This window comes from Heterodontus francisci, chromosome 26 (assembly GCF_036365525.1).
Source record: "Heterodontus francisci isolate sHetFra1 chromosome 26, sHetFra1.hap1, whole genome shotgun sequence".
In the NCBI taxonomy this organism is placed as follows: domain Eukaryota; kingdom Metazoa; phylum Chordata; class Chondrichthyes; order Heterodontiformes; family Heterodontidae; genus Heterodontus; species Heterodontus francisci.
In genome coordinates, this window is record NC_090396.1 from 47,936,267 (window position 1) to 47,951,314 (window position 15,048).

A 15,048-nucleotide genomic window follows, 5' to 3' on the forward strand; every position below is an offset into this window, starting at 1 on the left:
CCAATCCGGAGCGGGTGGCGCCAGCCATTCTGGGAGTTGTCGTGTTCCTCGTCATCGCCGGGGCCGCGCGGACAGGGCGGGCAGGACTACATTTACCGGCAGGCAGCGCGCCGCCAGGCAGGTCACCTGGGGGTTATAACCGAAAAACCTGAGCCGGCGGAGAGCGAGCGCCGTCCTCAGCGCCTGGAACTGCAGCCGAGCCCTGGAGAAGGGCTGGCATTGTTGTTTCCGAACGAAATACGCGACAGAGAAAAAAAAAGATGAGTAATTGAAACGAAGTTATGAGAAAAGCATATTTAAAAAGAAAATGAAATCACACAAGCTTTTCAAACATGCAGAGCGTGCGAACGCGATCCGATTAGCGGCAGCTGGAATTATTGCCCTGTCAGCCATGCAGTGATTTTGTTTATTACGCTTTTTATCCCTTCTTCCCTCCTTGAAGCAGTTAACGGGTCACTTTAAAACCCCCATTCCCCCCCCCCCCTTGATAAAGTTCAGAAACTTTTTCTTCTTGAGGAGCAAGCAAAGCGTTCACGAAAATGGCAGACAGGAGAATTCGTAAGGCTCGTTTCAGCAGTCGAGACCTGTGCGTCCTGGTGGATGCGGTAATGGAAAGACGGGAAGATATTTTTGGGACGGGAGGTGACCCTCCTGACATGCAGAGGAGGCGGGATGCATGGCAGTACGTTACAGAGAGAGTCAATGCAGTTTCCGGAACCCAGAGGACCTGGGAGGAAGTCCGCAAGAAGGTCCATGACTTAAAAAAAAGCACAAAGGTAAGGTATGAATGCTACTGTCAAATAGGAGCCCAGAAACCAATGCCACCAGGGAAAGTTGTAACAATTAGACATACAAAACAAAAGCTGCGCTGATCAGAGAAATGTTAGCAACAAACATTGAGAATAAGGGTTTATGCCAGTTGCATTATACATGCTATGATAGGAGCATCCATGTACTGCAGAAAGGTAGCTTCTTGACAGATTGTTAGATTATTGTCTTATCTCAATATTCTTTACTTTTAAAGGAAAAACTTGCTTATAATAGAAGATCATGGCTGGCAGCGGGTGGTGGCCCGCCAGATGTCAAAACATTGACGGAATTTGAAAATGATATGATTGTTGTGTTTGGAAAGGAAAGTCTTGAAGGCCTTCGGCCGGTGGATATTGGTACCATGCCAAGACATATTTGTAAGTAATATATTCAGGTGTTCTGTGATTTGGACAATATGTTAAACAAATGCCCATACATACTGCATACAAGGTTATTTTGTATAAAAGTGCAGTACCCAATTGGATTTGTACTTGTATACTCATAATGTACCATTTTTCCCTCTTCAAAGCACAAAGAGAACACAGTGGATGTCATGTTGTATCAGCAGAAAAGCAACATATACCTGAATGCCAGTTGTCACCAATCCCACTTGAAGCAGGCACCAGCACAGAAATACCTCTAGTTAGAGGTATAAAGGATGAGAATCAGGAAACACCAAGTGAATCACTGAGCACTAGTGAAGAATGGGAGGAAGTAGTGGTGGGTGATGAGGGAACAACTGTTGAAGCATGGAGACCCAGCATGATAGGTGCCCCGACTGGGCTGGATGCAGTTACAGACCTTAATGGGCCTGCTTTCAAACGGAGACTGTTAGAACATGGGGTCCGTGTTGAGCAGTCACTGGCCTTCATGCACACCACTTTGGAAGATGGTATGGTTAGGTTGGACCAACGGTTGTCCTCATTGCACTCTGCCATTGAGCAGATGGCAACACCAGTGACATCTGCAGTAGAAACTTCACTTATGCAAGCTATAGGCACAGCAGGAGCATCTCTTATGAATGCTCACAGTGTTGCTATGGAAGCTTTGGGGTCAAAACTTAAAGAAGCAGTGATGGCTGGCTTCGATTCACTAGGAGAACAGCTACATGTAACCATGACAGAGGGATTCAAAAATCTTATTGAAGCACAATGTTCTACACTTACACAGATGATTGCATATTGTGAAGAGATGCCCTCTGCCAGTGGCATGAGTGAAGTTCAGGCAGTTGACACTCATGTCAGCAGCAGTTCTGTGCCACCACAGATCTCTACACAAGTGACAGGACGGGTAGTAATTTGACAAAAACTGAAAATGTGCCCCATTCTGATTATGTATTTAATGTAAAATGTCTACTGTACTAATAAGTTCAAAAATAGCTGCAGGCATCACTCTTCAACTGTTATATTCTATTTCAGGGGTTACCTTTGAGAAGAGTGTTGCTTCAAATCTCAAACACCATTGTGCATTTAAAAGGATGACCCAGTCAACAGGGTGATATAGTTGTGTGATATAACATCCATGTTAAAGTTGTACTTAAATATTCATACCTTTTAGGCTATAAATCAGTTAACATTTGGGAATAGCATTCACAAACTTGTGTATCTATCACTTAACTCAGGACAATGTATATTTAATTCTGCATTAACATTCTGTAGTGTTTTTTGTCACATTGTGTTGCAGCAGTCTAGTTAAAATTGTGCCATTGCTAATTGTTGGCTGGAGTTAATACTGTCCTGTTTCAGGCAATCATTCGCCCTAAAATACAAATGCAATCTCATTTGTTCAAAGAATACACTTAAAAATGCATCAAAAGATATGATAGCTCAAAACTCAAGTTGAGACCCTGCTAAAATCTGAAAAAAGACATGTCTATGAGTCAGTTTTAAAACAGTAAAAAGACTATTTTCCAATGTTGCAGGAATAGATCCTGTTTTCATCTCTTGTAATCTGCTCTAAGAATATGTATGTTTGATTTTAAGGCTGTTTAGTATTAACCTAATAATGTTTATGTGTAATTTTATAAATAAATATTGCAGTTATTTTCACTTGTAAAATTTTGGTCCTGTGTTTGATATTCCATTTTGAGGAGACTGAAGATGTAGAATATTTCTATACAGTTCAACGTGCATTTTAATACATTTAGGATCATTTTTAATCCAGCCTTCCATAGGACTGAATTTTATTAGCGTGCCGCACATCACAGAAGCACACTTTGAAGTCAGCGGCCTGCCCACAGAGTGGCCGCCGCAGAGACCCCGCGGTATTACACGCGGGGACTCATTTAAATAGAGGGGGTGGAGCGGCCGCCCCCAATGACGTAAGGGGAGAGCCACCGCGTCCCTGGCAATGGCGTCTGGCACCATTTTTAAAGGGCTTCAAGCCCTTCAGGTAAATTTAAATGTTTAAAGCGCTGTCACAACACTTCTCATTCAAATAAAACTCCATACGGAGTTCCGAAGGCGCGCGAGTTGCGGCCTGTGGCCGTAAAATCGGCATGGGACAGCAGGCAAGTTCATCTGCATGCTTATTACCCTTATTTGAGTATTTTAATGAAGGCCCCGACACCAAGCGGTGGGGGCTGCACCGAGGCCTCGCCACCGCCGCTGATATCCGATGGGACCTTATGGCATCGTGGGTCATGGCGGGCCGCTCCTGCTAGCATTTTACACACCTCACCACCATGACCTATGGCGTCAATGGGCTGGTAAAATCCAGCCCATTATCTCTGCAAAGACACTTAAAAATGCTAATGGATCATGGGAGATCAAGAAGTTTAAAGAGGTTCCCAATGTTTAGGGTCTTCACACTTCCCATTGTGACTCTACTAAATAAACATGGGCTACCCTTTGATTTGTAACCACCTGAGGTTTGTTTGCCAGCTTCTTAAACCAGGTGTTTTCATTCGTCAAAATACTTCTAGAAAATTAATACAAACCATGAACCAGGTTATCATAACAAAAAAACTATAAGGATCAGAAAGATAGAGAGCAATACGAAATAATTTCAGACAGCGTGCAATGACCAACAATTACAGAGAAAGAGAGATAGCAATAACAAACAATTAGAGATGGAGAGAGTGAGCAAGAACAAACAATTATAGAGAAACAGAGCAACAACCAACCATTACAGAGAGCGAGCAATAATAAAGAATTCCAGAGATACAGAGTTAGCAATAACATTCACAGAGAAAGCGAAGGAAAGAGAGAGTAATAAAAACAGAGAGAGAAACAGAGCAATAAGGAACAAACATGGAGAGAGACAGAGAGCAAGATAGATAGAAGAAAGTTATGCTGAACCTTTATAAAGCTCTGGTTAAGCCCCAATTGGAGGATTGCATTCAGTTCTGGCCACCACACTTTAGGAAGGATGTGAGAGGGTGCAGAGGAGATTTATCAGAACGGTTCCAGGGATGGGGGATTTTAGTTACAAGGCGCTATGTTGGAAAAATTGGGGGTGTTCTTAGAACAAAGGAGATTGAGGGGAGATTTAATAGAAGTGTACAAGATTACGACAGGCTTAAACAAATTAGACAAGGAAAAACTGTTCCCATTAGCTGATTGTACAAGGACTAGGGGACACAGATTGAATGTTTTGGGCAAGAGATGCGGAGGGAATAGGAGGAAGAACTTTTTTATGCAGCGGGTGGTAATAATCTGGAACTTGCTGCCCACAAGGGTGGTGGAAGTGGAGACAACGACTTTAAGAGGAAATTGGCCGGCCACTCGAAGGAAATAGACTTGCAGGGCTATGGGGATCGAGCGGGAGAGTAGGACTGACTGAATAGCTCCGCGGAGAGCCGGCATTGGTCTTGATGGGTCGAATGGCTTCTTTCTGTACTGTAAATGACTCTATGACTGACCAGGTCCATTCATAAAAATTGTAATGAAACTGTTGAATGAGAAAATAGTTCAAAAAACCTAACAGCATCACAAACATACTCAAAAAATAGTTCAGTTTACCTATTTTCTTCCAGGGGCTGTGTAATTCAATATTTTCTATAGCTCGAATAGAAGGCTCAGCCAACAATGAAGTTAGATTGAGTTGAATGAATAGAACTTTAGTTAAAACCATCCCAGTAAACCTTAAGGTATCGATGTATTCCCCTCATAGGTGCTGTGTAATCAAATGTACAATAGCTTAATTTCACATCTGGTAGTCCCATGTCTTGAATGGGAGCGTAAGCACTCAAGTAGAGTTGGGAACAAATATTGAAGGTCTTGAAAAGGGAACTTGAGGATTTAAGTATTAGATTAAAAAGCAGGGCCTCTGCAGGATTAATTATCCTGGAGCCAATCATTTGGCCAGTTAGGGAGAAGCATATTCGGCATGTACTATGTTGCTTCACAGTCCAGAGAGAGGATTTTATAGGAGTTTCTGATTTTCAAAAATGTCGTTGATCTGTGTTCTCTGTCATCCTGGTAACCAAGATTTCTGACTTGTCTTTAAGCAGAGTGGATGTGAGGTTACCTGACTTCTCTGACTCCATCTTAAACTTTTAAAAATCAGTTTTTGAAACATAATCATGTTACAAATCCCAGCGTTCATAACAATATAGATTGTAAATAGCTGATGCCCGAACACTGATCCTGGCAGCACTCCACTGATTACCCCTGCCATTCTGAAAATGATTCATTTATTCCTACTTTCTGTTTTCTGTCAAATAACCAATCCTCAATCCATGCAAATATGTTACCCCAATTCCATGAGTCCTAATCTTGTCTAACAACCTATTTATGTGGCATCTTCTAGAATGCCTTCTAAAATCCAAATACACCACATCACTAGTTCCCCCTTGTCTACCCTGCTAGTACACCCTCAGATAATAGATTTGTCAGACATAATTTCCCTTTCATAAAACCATGTTAATGCTACCTAATTATGATTTTTCAAGTGCCCTTAATAATACATTCTAGCATTTTCTTTACTACTGATGGCAGGCCAACTGAACTACTTTCCCCGTTTCTCTCCTTTCTTGAAGAGGGTTACATTTGCTACCTTCCAATCCATGGAGACCATTCGAGAATCTCAGGAATTCTGGAAGATCAAAACTAATGCATCCACCATCTACAGCCACTTCTTTTAAAACCCTAGGATGTAGGCCGTCAGGCCCAGCAAATTTGTTGGCTTTCATTCAAATTTTATTTAAATTAATTTCTCCAGTACTTTTGCTTTATTAATTACTTTACGTTCCTCACTCATTACACCCTTGATGCCCAACACTTTCTGACATGTTCTATGTCTTCTATTGTGAAGACAAATACAAAGTATTGCAAAATATTAGCAATAGATCAAGGAACTGGAGCCACTAACTGGAATGGATATATCTTCAACAAAAACCTAGCCTGGATGATACTTACAACCAACAGGCTTGCACTTGTAAAACTCAGATATGGGAAAAGGGAGGAATGGTCTTTTAATGATGGAATAATCTCAGTGAGAAAAAAGAAATATTATTGGTATTTGGGCAGTTTGTCTTGAAATAGTTCAGGACTTATTAATATGGCAATACATTATAGATAGTCAAAAAGTGGCAGAGAAATAGTTGGTAGGTGATTTAAAGAGGTTGCTGGCAGTAACAAGACTTTGAATAAGGATTCTATTTAACTAAGAGATTTGAAATAAGGTAAAGGTTTATGGCATCAGGGCGATTCCCTTGTCTGCTGGGGCGCACTGGGGGCCTGCAGCCTTAGAAAAAAGGCTAAAGTACCATCAGTGGTTTCCCCCCACCCTTCCCTTTCACACCCCCACATACAAAGGGGTCAGGATTTTAAGAGTGTTTTAAAATGTTAACCTCTTTTTTTGGGTGACCAAACCTGGGCGCACACTCACCATTTGGCAACCTGGTACACGTCCCCTCTCAAAGCCTTCACAATTTCAAAAGCTTCCATCAAAGGGTCACAGGGATGGGTTCAGGGCTAGGGTAGGAGGGGGACTTGGGTCTCTATGGCCTGCTGGACAAAAGCTGGAAGGGGAAGCAGCAGAGGCAGCTTAACAATTATTTTCTGCCATGTAATAAATGCATTTTCTTGCACTTGTTAACCACAAGGGGTCAGGGGAGAGGTGTTTGAGGAGCCAACTGGTCGAGAAGGAAAGGAATCTGAGCTCATTTTTGCCCTCAAGGAATATCTCAGATCTTGCAGAAGAGGTAAATCATGATCTGCAGCCAGATAGCTGTCAGTGTGTATCAGGTCTACTCAAGTTTGCAGCCCTGGCACATGGGGGACAAAAATGAGGGCCAAAAATGAGGGCCATATTGGATAGGAGACAAGGACATTAGGTAGTTTTGACGAAGGGTCACCGACCTGAAACATTAACTCTGGCTTTTCTCTTCACCGATGCTGCCAGACTCACTAAGTATTTCCAGCATTTTCTGTTTTTATTTTGAGTATGTTCATGCATGGTTTGAGAACGGTGCAGAAAGAATAATTTAGAATGGGTCATCCTGCATCCGAACCAGATTGGTATCATTATCCTAGAAGAGAAGGCATATAAGACTGGGGCAGAGGATAAAACTAGTAAGGTGGGGGGAGGGATAAACAAAAATGATAATTATCAAAAATCAAATTAGAAAAGATGTGATGTGAAAAATATGCTTAACCTGTTGAAATGCATGAATATGATTGCTAGAAGCAACAAGATGACTGAACTTGAGGCTGTTTTGACTGTTGTAAATTACAAAAGGGGTGCAGGTGCAACTAAGGCCTAAGAGCATCAGGAAATGGTGTGGGGAGGGGAGAGAAAATTTATGAATGAATTAACAAACCCAAGAATGGATAGAAATTGGTTTTGGGGAGATCATGCTAATGAGTGCAGAGCCCCACTGCTGGCAGGACAAAGCATAGGCCCCATTAGAAATAATAGTAAACAAAAACATTAAAAGAACTTCAAGGTTTTAATAATCATAGTTGGTTACCTCAGTGCCACCTAGGGTGGAGCCAGACCTGGGAAGTCTTAAAAGTTGGCAACAGAACTACCTTTTTTGGCTCAAGTTATGCCTATGCAGATCAAAGGAGCACTTCTGATCCTTCTGACCCCACAGAAATAAATCTTGGGCTCCTATTTCATTAAACCACCTATTGAAACTGGACCAAACATGTACAATGCCCTCTGTGCGCAGTTCTGTCCTAAATTGACAATTTACAGTATGTACACCACAGGACCTCAATTTGCATGTTGAAAGGGCTTTAGCTGCCCTACAGTAGGCCCCTATGAAGGTGGTGATGACTGGCACCAGTCTAAATGAGGTGCTGTTATTGTTGGGCAGCTACCATTTATGACAGATGGCTCAAGTTAGAATCTCGCCTAAAATGTTAAATTAATAGAAAAACATCAGAAAATTGAGAGAGATTGTGTGATACCAGTATGACTGAAATAAAAATGATAGGTACTAAGTGTTGCATCTGTAACACTTGCTGTAGTGTAAGTCTTTTAATCTACAATAGAAAGCTTACTAAATGATAAGCAGGTTAATGCTCAGTTATCTCTCAAAGTTTTTACCCCCAAGTACTTGGTATTTCATGAGCATATTTCATTTTGTTTGATATTTGGCCTCGAATGAATACATTTTTAAACTGTAAAAAAAATTGTGCTGACTCCTGAGTAATTAGCTGCTGACCGACTCAATGATGCAAAAGTAGTCTTTCAAAGGCAGGTCACAATACTGTTAATTAGGGGCACATTTCTTTTCAAAGGTTTGTTCTTCAAAGCTGTTTTCTGCACTTGAAAACACTATTGAAAAAGTCCATACAGCATACTGATTAACTGTTCATTAACTTCATTGTTGTACAGATAAAGGGGTGTGTGATTGGATTCTTCAATGACTCTGCCATCATCTAATTACTGATTGCATCAATGCTTAGGTGACCAAAAAATTGAATGCATCATCATTCTTTGCAAATGTAATTATATAACTTGGGTTTCGACGTCGGCTGGTATGGCACAGATTCATCAGATATAGATCACCCACTAGTGCTTCTAGATAATATATAGAACCACAATTTGGGATTATGTATGCTTGAATATCAATTGTTGGAGTGAGTTTTAATATCAGATGAACAAACATGTTCCTGTATCATAGGTGCTCAGTATATACCTTTTGCATTAAATAATCTGGTGTAGTCCCTCATCCAGCCACAAAGTACTGATCCTCAGCATTTCCCTTTTTACCTGTATGCCCACTTAATCCAGTTTTGTGATGTATTGTCTTGTAACACTCCACACTTTCAGAGTGTTCTTCCTCACTACTACACTTTTTCTCTTGTCCTATTTTAAAATACAAGCTTTGTAATGCCTCCTCCTGGAATATTTCACGTGTTGCTGTTGTAACACTTACCAGTGACATTGTGTAATGACCAAGACAAAAATAAGAATTTGTGTCTTTAATTTTATATAGTTTAAACTGTTAAGAGTTTGAGTGGAGGTTGTTCCTTTGCCAAGTACAAAATGGTGGAGAAGAAACCAAGCTGTTGATCAAAGAAAGAATTCCCTTCAATGCAAGCAGTCTGATTAAAATAACATATGCAGCGTGGACAAGATTGTCATTTTTGATTATTGGCATATATTACCAAGATCTGTAATGTAATTATAATGTTGCAGGCCATGATCCCATTGTCTATTTGTCTCATTGTGTGAAGATTTAATAGTTTGAAGCAAAACAATTACCCCTATGACCTTTTCAAAGCAAATGTCCCAACTCTAGTTGCTGGTTCTTTAATTCTGGCTTTAGATGCACAAAACTGAGTGGGTGTAAAAGGTTCACAGATGACATGATTAATACTGCATCCTAAACTCTACACTTTTGAGATTCCGTACGGTTTATGAAGAATGAATATTTGGATTCATCCAAAAAAAACTGTTCCTTTCAAAGAAACTGCAATAAAAGCTGAAAGCAGTGCTCTGAAAAAGGAAACATTAACTGTAGAGTACCGTTTCTACAAACCAAAACAATTTGCACTGAAAATGTAATTCAAAAAACCCTATTACACTTGATAAGTTTTGGTTTAAATAGTACTTAATTCAACATTTTGACATCACATTCTACACCAAATGTAATACTTGAGGATATGGTATATGTTCTTAAAAGAAGTTTGACTCATCAGTAGAGCTGTATATTTTTCACATCTGGCAAGCTGTATAAAATGTAGTTAGGCCACAGCTGGAGTACTATGTACAGTTCTGGGCACCATACAATAGGAAGGATGTGATTGCACGGGAGGATGTTGCCTGGACTGGAGCATTTCAGCTATGAAGAGAGACTGAAAAGGCTAGGGTTGTTTTACTTGGAGCAGAGAGGGCTGAGGGAGGACATGATTGCGGTACACAACATTATGAGGGGCATTGATAGATTAGATAGGAAGAAACTTTTTCCCTTAGCAGAGGGGTCAATAACCAGGGGGCATAGATTTAAGGTAAGGGGCAGGAGGTTTAGAGGGGATTTGAGGAAAAAGTTTTCCACCAAGGGTGGTTGGAATCTGGAACACACTGACTGAAGAGGTGGTGGAGGCAGGAACCATCACAACATTTAAGAAGTATTTCGATGAGCACTTGAAACGCCATAGCAGACAAGGCTACGGGCCGTGCTGGAAAATGGGATTAGAGTAGGTAGGTGCTTGATGGCCAGACACGATAGGCTGAAGGGTCTGTTTCTGTGCTGTATGACTCTAAGAGTCCCTTCGACACATGAAATTGAGATCACCCCAAGGACCAACCTCTCAAACAATTCACCACAAATAGTGATTACTTTGCTATAATGGCACCAGAAGCATGATGGAGGGTAAAGTAAACAGAGGTTTAAAAAACAACACAAACATAACACACTGACAAATAAAACAGTGAGAGCTCTTGCTATCAATAAGTGGAAGTAACTAGAACAAAGCCTAGTTCACCAAACCACCCACCCACTCAGATAAAATTCAGGAGCTCAGAATCTATCCTGCTTTACCCACTGGGTCACCACATCACAGCTACTCAGACAGATGAAAACTGTCCCAAGGAAAGCAATGCAGAAGGGGAAAGAAAAAAAATCACAATAGCCTCATCTAACCCCAACCTGCTACACCTTTCATGATATTCATGTATTGTGGTGAGTTCACAGCCTTCCGGACAATGAAACTTAACCAAATATCTTGCAAAACATTTTTAGTGTTGCTCATCAAATACACTGAACTATTTGACGATGAGAATTACTTTGAGAAGGCACACAACTCAAAACTCTCAGCTATGTAAATGCTGGAATATTTTTGTGGGGCGGCACAGTGGTTAGCACTGCAGCCTCACAGCTCCAATGACCCGGGTTCGGTTCTGGGTCCTGCCTGTGCGGAGTTTGCAAGTTCTCCCTGTGACTGCGTGGGTTTCCGCCGGGTGCTCTGGTTTCCTCCCACAGCCAAAGACTTGCAGGTTTCTAGGTAAATTGGCCATTGTAAATTGCCCCTAGTGTAGGTAGGCAGTAGGAGAATTGAGGGAAGGTGGGGATGTGGTAGGGAATATTGGATTAATGTAGGATTAGTATAAATGGGTGGTTGATAGTCAGCACAGACCCTGTTTCAGTGCTGTATCTCTCTATGACTATGACTCTAAAATAAATTCAGCATCAACTTTTAGGTACATTTATGTCTAAAGTACTCAAACTAGCTTTGAGATTCACAATTGGTCTGATCCAATTATTTTAATTCACATAAAATAAATTAATTTGTTTACAGCAGTTTAGAAGAATACAACCCCTCCCATTATATTACCATCTTACAAGAACAGACAGTTGAGGTACACAATGTTCTTAAGAAGCAATAACTTTAATCACATTGTTCACAACTAATTTGGGATACTCAGGCTTCAATCCTTCCTTTCTTTTTCACATTTTCCATATCTTTACCAACAGCTATAGGCAAGAAAGCAAGAACAGCACATTGAATTATAAAATTAAAAACAAAGTTACACAATACACTGCTCATTTACACTAAATAACACTCAAAATGTTAAAATTCTAAACTAATGATAAAAGGTGTACAAGTTGCACAGTGCAAAGTGATTATAAAATATTATTTTCTGGTCTGTAATGTACCAGTTGGTCTTTATTAACAATGTACAGCCAAGTACTCCACACTCAGATTTGATTGCTGATGCCAAAAAAGGTTATTTCCTGATGATTTTTGTTCCACTGAGGGCCAACATTTTAAAATGGTGGGAATATATAATGTGTCAGTTTTTGTAAAGCAAATGTTGGGCTGATTGCTTAAAGCTGACAGAAAATTGGGATATTAAACGTACCTGGTTTGGTAGACAGACTACCATTTTACCGTCTTGCTGTCTGTATTGTGCAGCTGCTTGAGGTTCTTACGAAAGAAAGATGGGACAGAATATTGGCCTGACATTTTACACTCCATAGATTAGCCAACTAGATGTTGCAGCACAGTGTGTACTGCTATCCATTACAGAGCTTAACATTATTATGCACGTATGTTGCACTGCAGAGCAGATTCTGGTGGATGGATTAATACGACTAAGAAGCCATAAACGCAATAACGACCACAAGGCAGGACTTTTTTCCCATAAACTTTTGTGTTGAACAGGTTAAATATCTGCATACTGGTTATAAAGCAGAAAAACTAATACAAATTATAATTTATAAAAGCACAATTTAAGAGTTCAGGGCTAAGTAATTTGCTTTGTATGATTACATGGTGTAGAAGAAATTCAGGATAGCAGTAATTGTGTTACAAATTTGACCCATTAAATCTTGAAGTTATGTCTAACATAGGTCAACATACATTCCTTTTTAAACCATGAAAATGTTTGTGTTGAAGCCAATTTTTTAAAGGTATTGTGCGCAATGGTAATACATAACAATATGTAATATAATAAATAATAGTATCATTTCCTGTGATCAATGCTACTCTGGAAACAAATCTATTCATGTCCAGTAAAAAAAGTTATAGCCTGAACACTTCCTTTTTAGCTTGTGATGTGTTATGTTAGAAATGTGTGAACTGTAGCCTGAGCAAAGCAGAAAAAACAAATTCCTTGTTGTCTGATCTGCTTTTAAAACGTGGCATAAGCAGCCAGTAGAAATCGAGAAAAGGTAAGAATCTCATGTGCAATGCATCCTGTTCAAAGTCACTTTTGCAATAAGGGAGTACAAAATAGCAGGGATTTGTATATTAAAATGCATTGTAATACCAAATTAAGGAGACAGCTCTGGCACAATACACATGCATATCCGTTTCTCTCAGTTGCACCCGTATATTAAGATCTTAACCACACTTCAAAGAATAAAAATAAATGAAACAGCATTTCCAGTAACTTTCACCAGCATTGTCAGGTACACGCAGTTTTTAAAGATAGTTGCGGACATCTTTTTTACACTCCTCTTCCACCTTGTCTGTGCCACCGTTGGTGTGGATAAATACTAGTTCAAGAACACCTAAAGGTTGTTCTCATCGCATGCCTCAATAGGTGTGGTATCCTCATCTGAATGTTATAGGCAGTGCTTCAGCAATCAGGAAATCTGATTTAATAAAGATCAAACAAATACTCTCTTGAGGTTTCCCTGTTATAAGGCAGTAGACCAACTCTGAACCTTTTTAACATTCATTTTGTTGAAGCTGCTGCCATCGAAAGCTTGTATCCAAGGTTTTATAATCCTCTTCACTATTTTCTTGTTCTTTAGCAAACTGCATGAAAACCTAAAGCCATATAAAGGATAGTCATTATGACATATGATATATAAAGGATTATTACACATCTAGTAGATATTTAAGACAAGTTAGGGCATCGTCACAAGGCAAGCCTCTATAAACAGTGTCCAAGTCACATGCAGCTTTCACAGTGCGCACTGCGACACCGACCACTCCCTGGTGTGCAGCTAAGTTCTTTCTTTTCTTTTGGGCCTCCTTATCTCGAGAGACAATGGATACGCGCCTGGAGGTGGTCAGTGGTTTGTGAAGCAGCGCCTGGAGTGGCTATAAAGGCCAATTCTAGAGTGACAGGCTCTTCCACAGATGCTGCAGAGAAATTTGTTTGTCGGGGCTGTTGCACAGTTGGCTCTCCCCTTGCGCCTCTGTCTTTTTTCCTGCCAACTACTAAGTCTCTTCGACTCGCCACATGTTAGCCCTGTCTTTATGGCTGCCTGCCAGCTCTGGCGAACGCCAGAGTGCGGACAGCGACACCGACCCCTCCCTGGTGTGCAGCAAAGTTAGACTCAAACCAAAGAAGCTACATCACTCCAAGCAGAAGGGTCGCCCGTGCATCAACACGAACAGAATTTCTTATCCACAGCTGTGCACAAGTTTCTAAAGTCACTTGAAAAAGCCCTTCAAAACACTCCTGCAGGGGATGCAGAGACCAAGTGGGCCCACATCAGAGATGCCATCTATGACCACCTTTGGCAAACGTGAGAAGCAGAATGCAGGCTGGTTTCAATCTCACTTTGAAGGGCTGGAACCTGTCATAGCCGCTAAGCGCATTGCACTGTTGAACTACAAGAAAGCCCCCAGTGAGTTAACATCCGTAGCACTTAAAGTAGCCAGAAGCGCTGCACAAAGAACGACCAGGCGCTGTGCAAATGACTACAGGCAACACCTATGCAGTCGTATTCAGCTGGCCTCCGACACCGGAAATATCAGAGGAATGTATGATAGCATTGAGAGCGCTTTTGGGCCAATCATCAAGAAGATCACCCCCCTCAAGTCTAAATCAGGGGACACGATCACTGACCAACGCAAGCAAATGGACCGCTGGGTGCAACACTACCTAGAACTGTACTCCAGGGAAAATGTTGTCACTGATACCGCCCTCAATGCAGCCCAGTCTCTGCCAGTCATGGATGAGCTGGTCGAACAGCCAACAAAATTGGAACTCAGTGATTCCATTGATTCTCTAGCCAGTGGAAAAACCCCTGGAAAGGACGGCATTACCCCTGAAATAATCAAGAGTGCCAGGCCTGCTATACTCTCAGCACTCCATGAACTGCTTTTCCTGTGCTGGGATGAGGGAGCAGTACCACAGGACATGCGCCGATATCATCACTCTCTATAAGAACAAGGGTGACCGCAGTGACTACAACAACTACCATGGAATTTCCCTGCTGCTCAGCATCGTGGGGAAAGTCTTTGCTCGTGTCGTTTTAAACAGACTCCAGAAACTGACTGAGCGTGTCTACCCTGAGGCACAGTGCGGCTTTCGAGCAGAGAGATTCGCCAGCTACAGGAGAAATGCTGCAAACAACAGATGCCCCTCTACGTT

The 15,048-nt window shown here is 41.1% G+C and overlaps 2 protein-coding genes and 1 long non-coding RNA gene across 4 annotated transcripts in view; 2 read left to right on the top strand and 1 right to left on the bottom strand.

Moving 5' to 3' along the window:
- The first annotated feature begins 140 nt into the window (after window positions 1-140).
- Window positions 141-2,867, top strand: LOC137384557 (uncharacterized). Its single transcript, XM_068058706.1, has 3 exons — window positions 141-776; window positions 1,025-1,187; window positions 1,340-2,867. Exons 1-3 carry the CDS (start codon window positions 540-542, stop codon window positions 2,110-2,112), a joined length of 1,173 nt encoding a protein of 390 aa, XP_067914807.1. The 5' UTR covers window positions 141-539; the 3' UTR covers window positions 2,113-2,867.
- Window positions 2,868-3,132: 265 nt separating this feature from the next.
- The window catches only part of LOC137384319 (uncharacterized), a 52,313-nt gene continuing 40,397 nt past the window's right edge, over window positions 3,133-15,048 (top strand). Inside the window, exon 1 of the long non-coding RNA XR_010977569.1 lies at window positions 3,133-3,201. This is a non-coding gene — a long non-coding RNA (uncharacterized lncRNA). The remainder of the gene's footprint in view (window positions 3,202-15,048) is intronic.
- The window catches only part of abca5 (ATP-binding cassette, sub-family A (ABC1), member 5), a 112,419-nt gene continuing 108,952 nt past the window's right edge, over window positions 11,582-15,048 (bottom strand). For both annotated transcript variants that reach the window (XM_068058177.1, XM_068058179.1), the window contains one exon: window positions 11,582-13,490. In XM_068058177.1, coding sequence (XP_067914278.1) covers window positions 13,389-13,490 — 102 coding nt within the window. In that variant the 3' untranslated portion in view covers window positions 11,582-13,388. The remainder of the gene's footprint in view (window positions 13,491-15,048) is intronic.

Excerpts from the sequence above, each read along its gene's own strand:
- LOC137384557 (XM_068058706.1), top strand. The coding sequence starts at position 540 with ATGGCAGACAGGAGAATTCGTAAGGCTCGTTTCAGCAGTCGAGACCTG. Across the intron at positions 777-1,024 it reads ACTTAAAAAAAAGCACAAAG|GAAAAACTTGCTTATAATAG; the intron begins GTAAGGTATGAA and ends TTACTTTTAAAG. Across the intron at positions 1,188-1,339 it reads TACCATGCCAAGACATATTT|CACAAAGAGAACACAGTGGA; the intron begins GTAAGTAATATA and ends CCCTCTTCAAAG.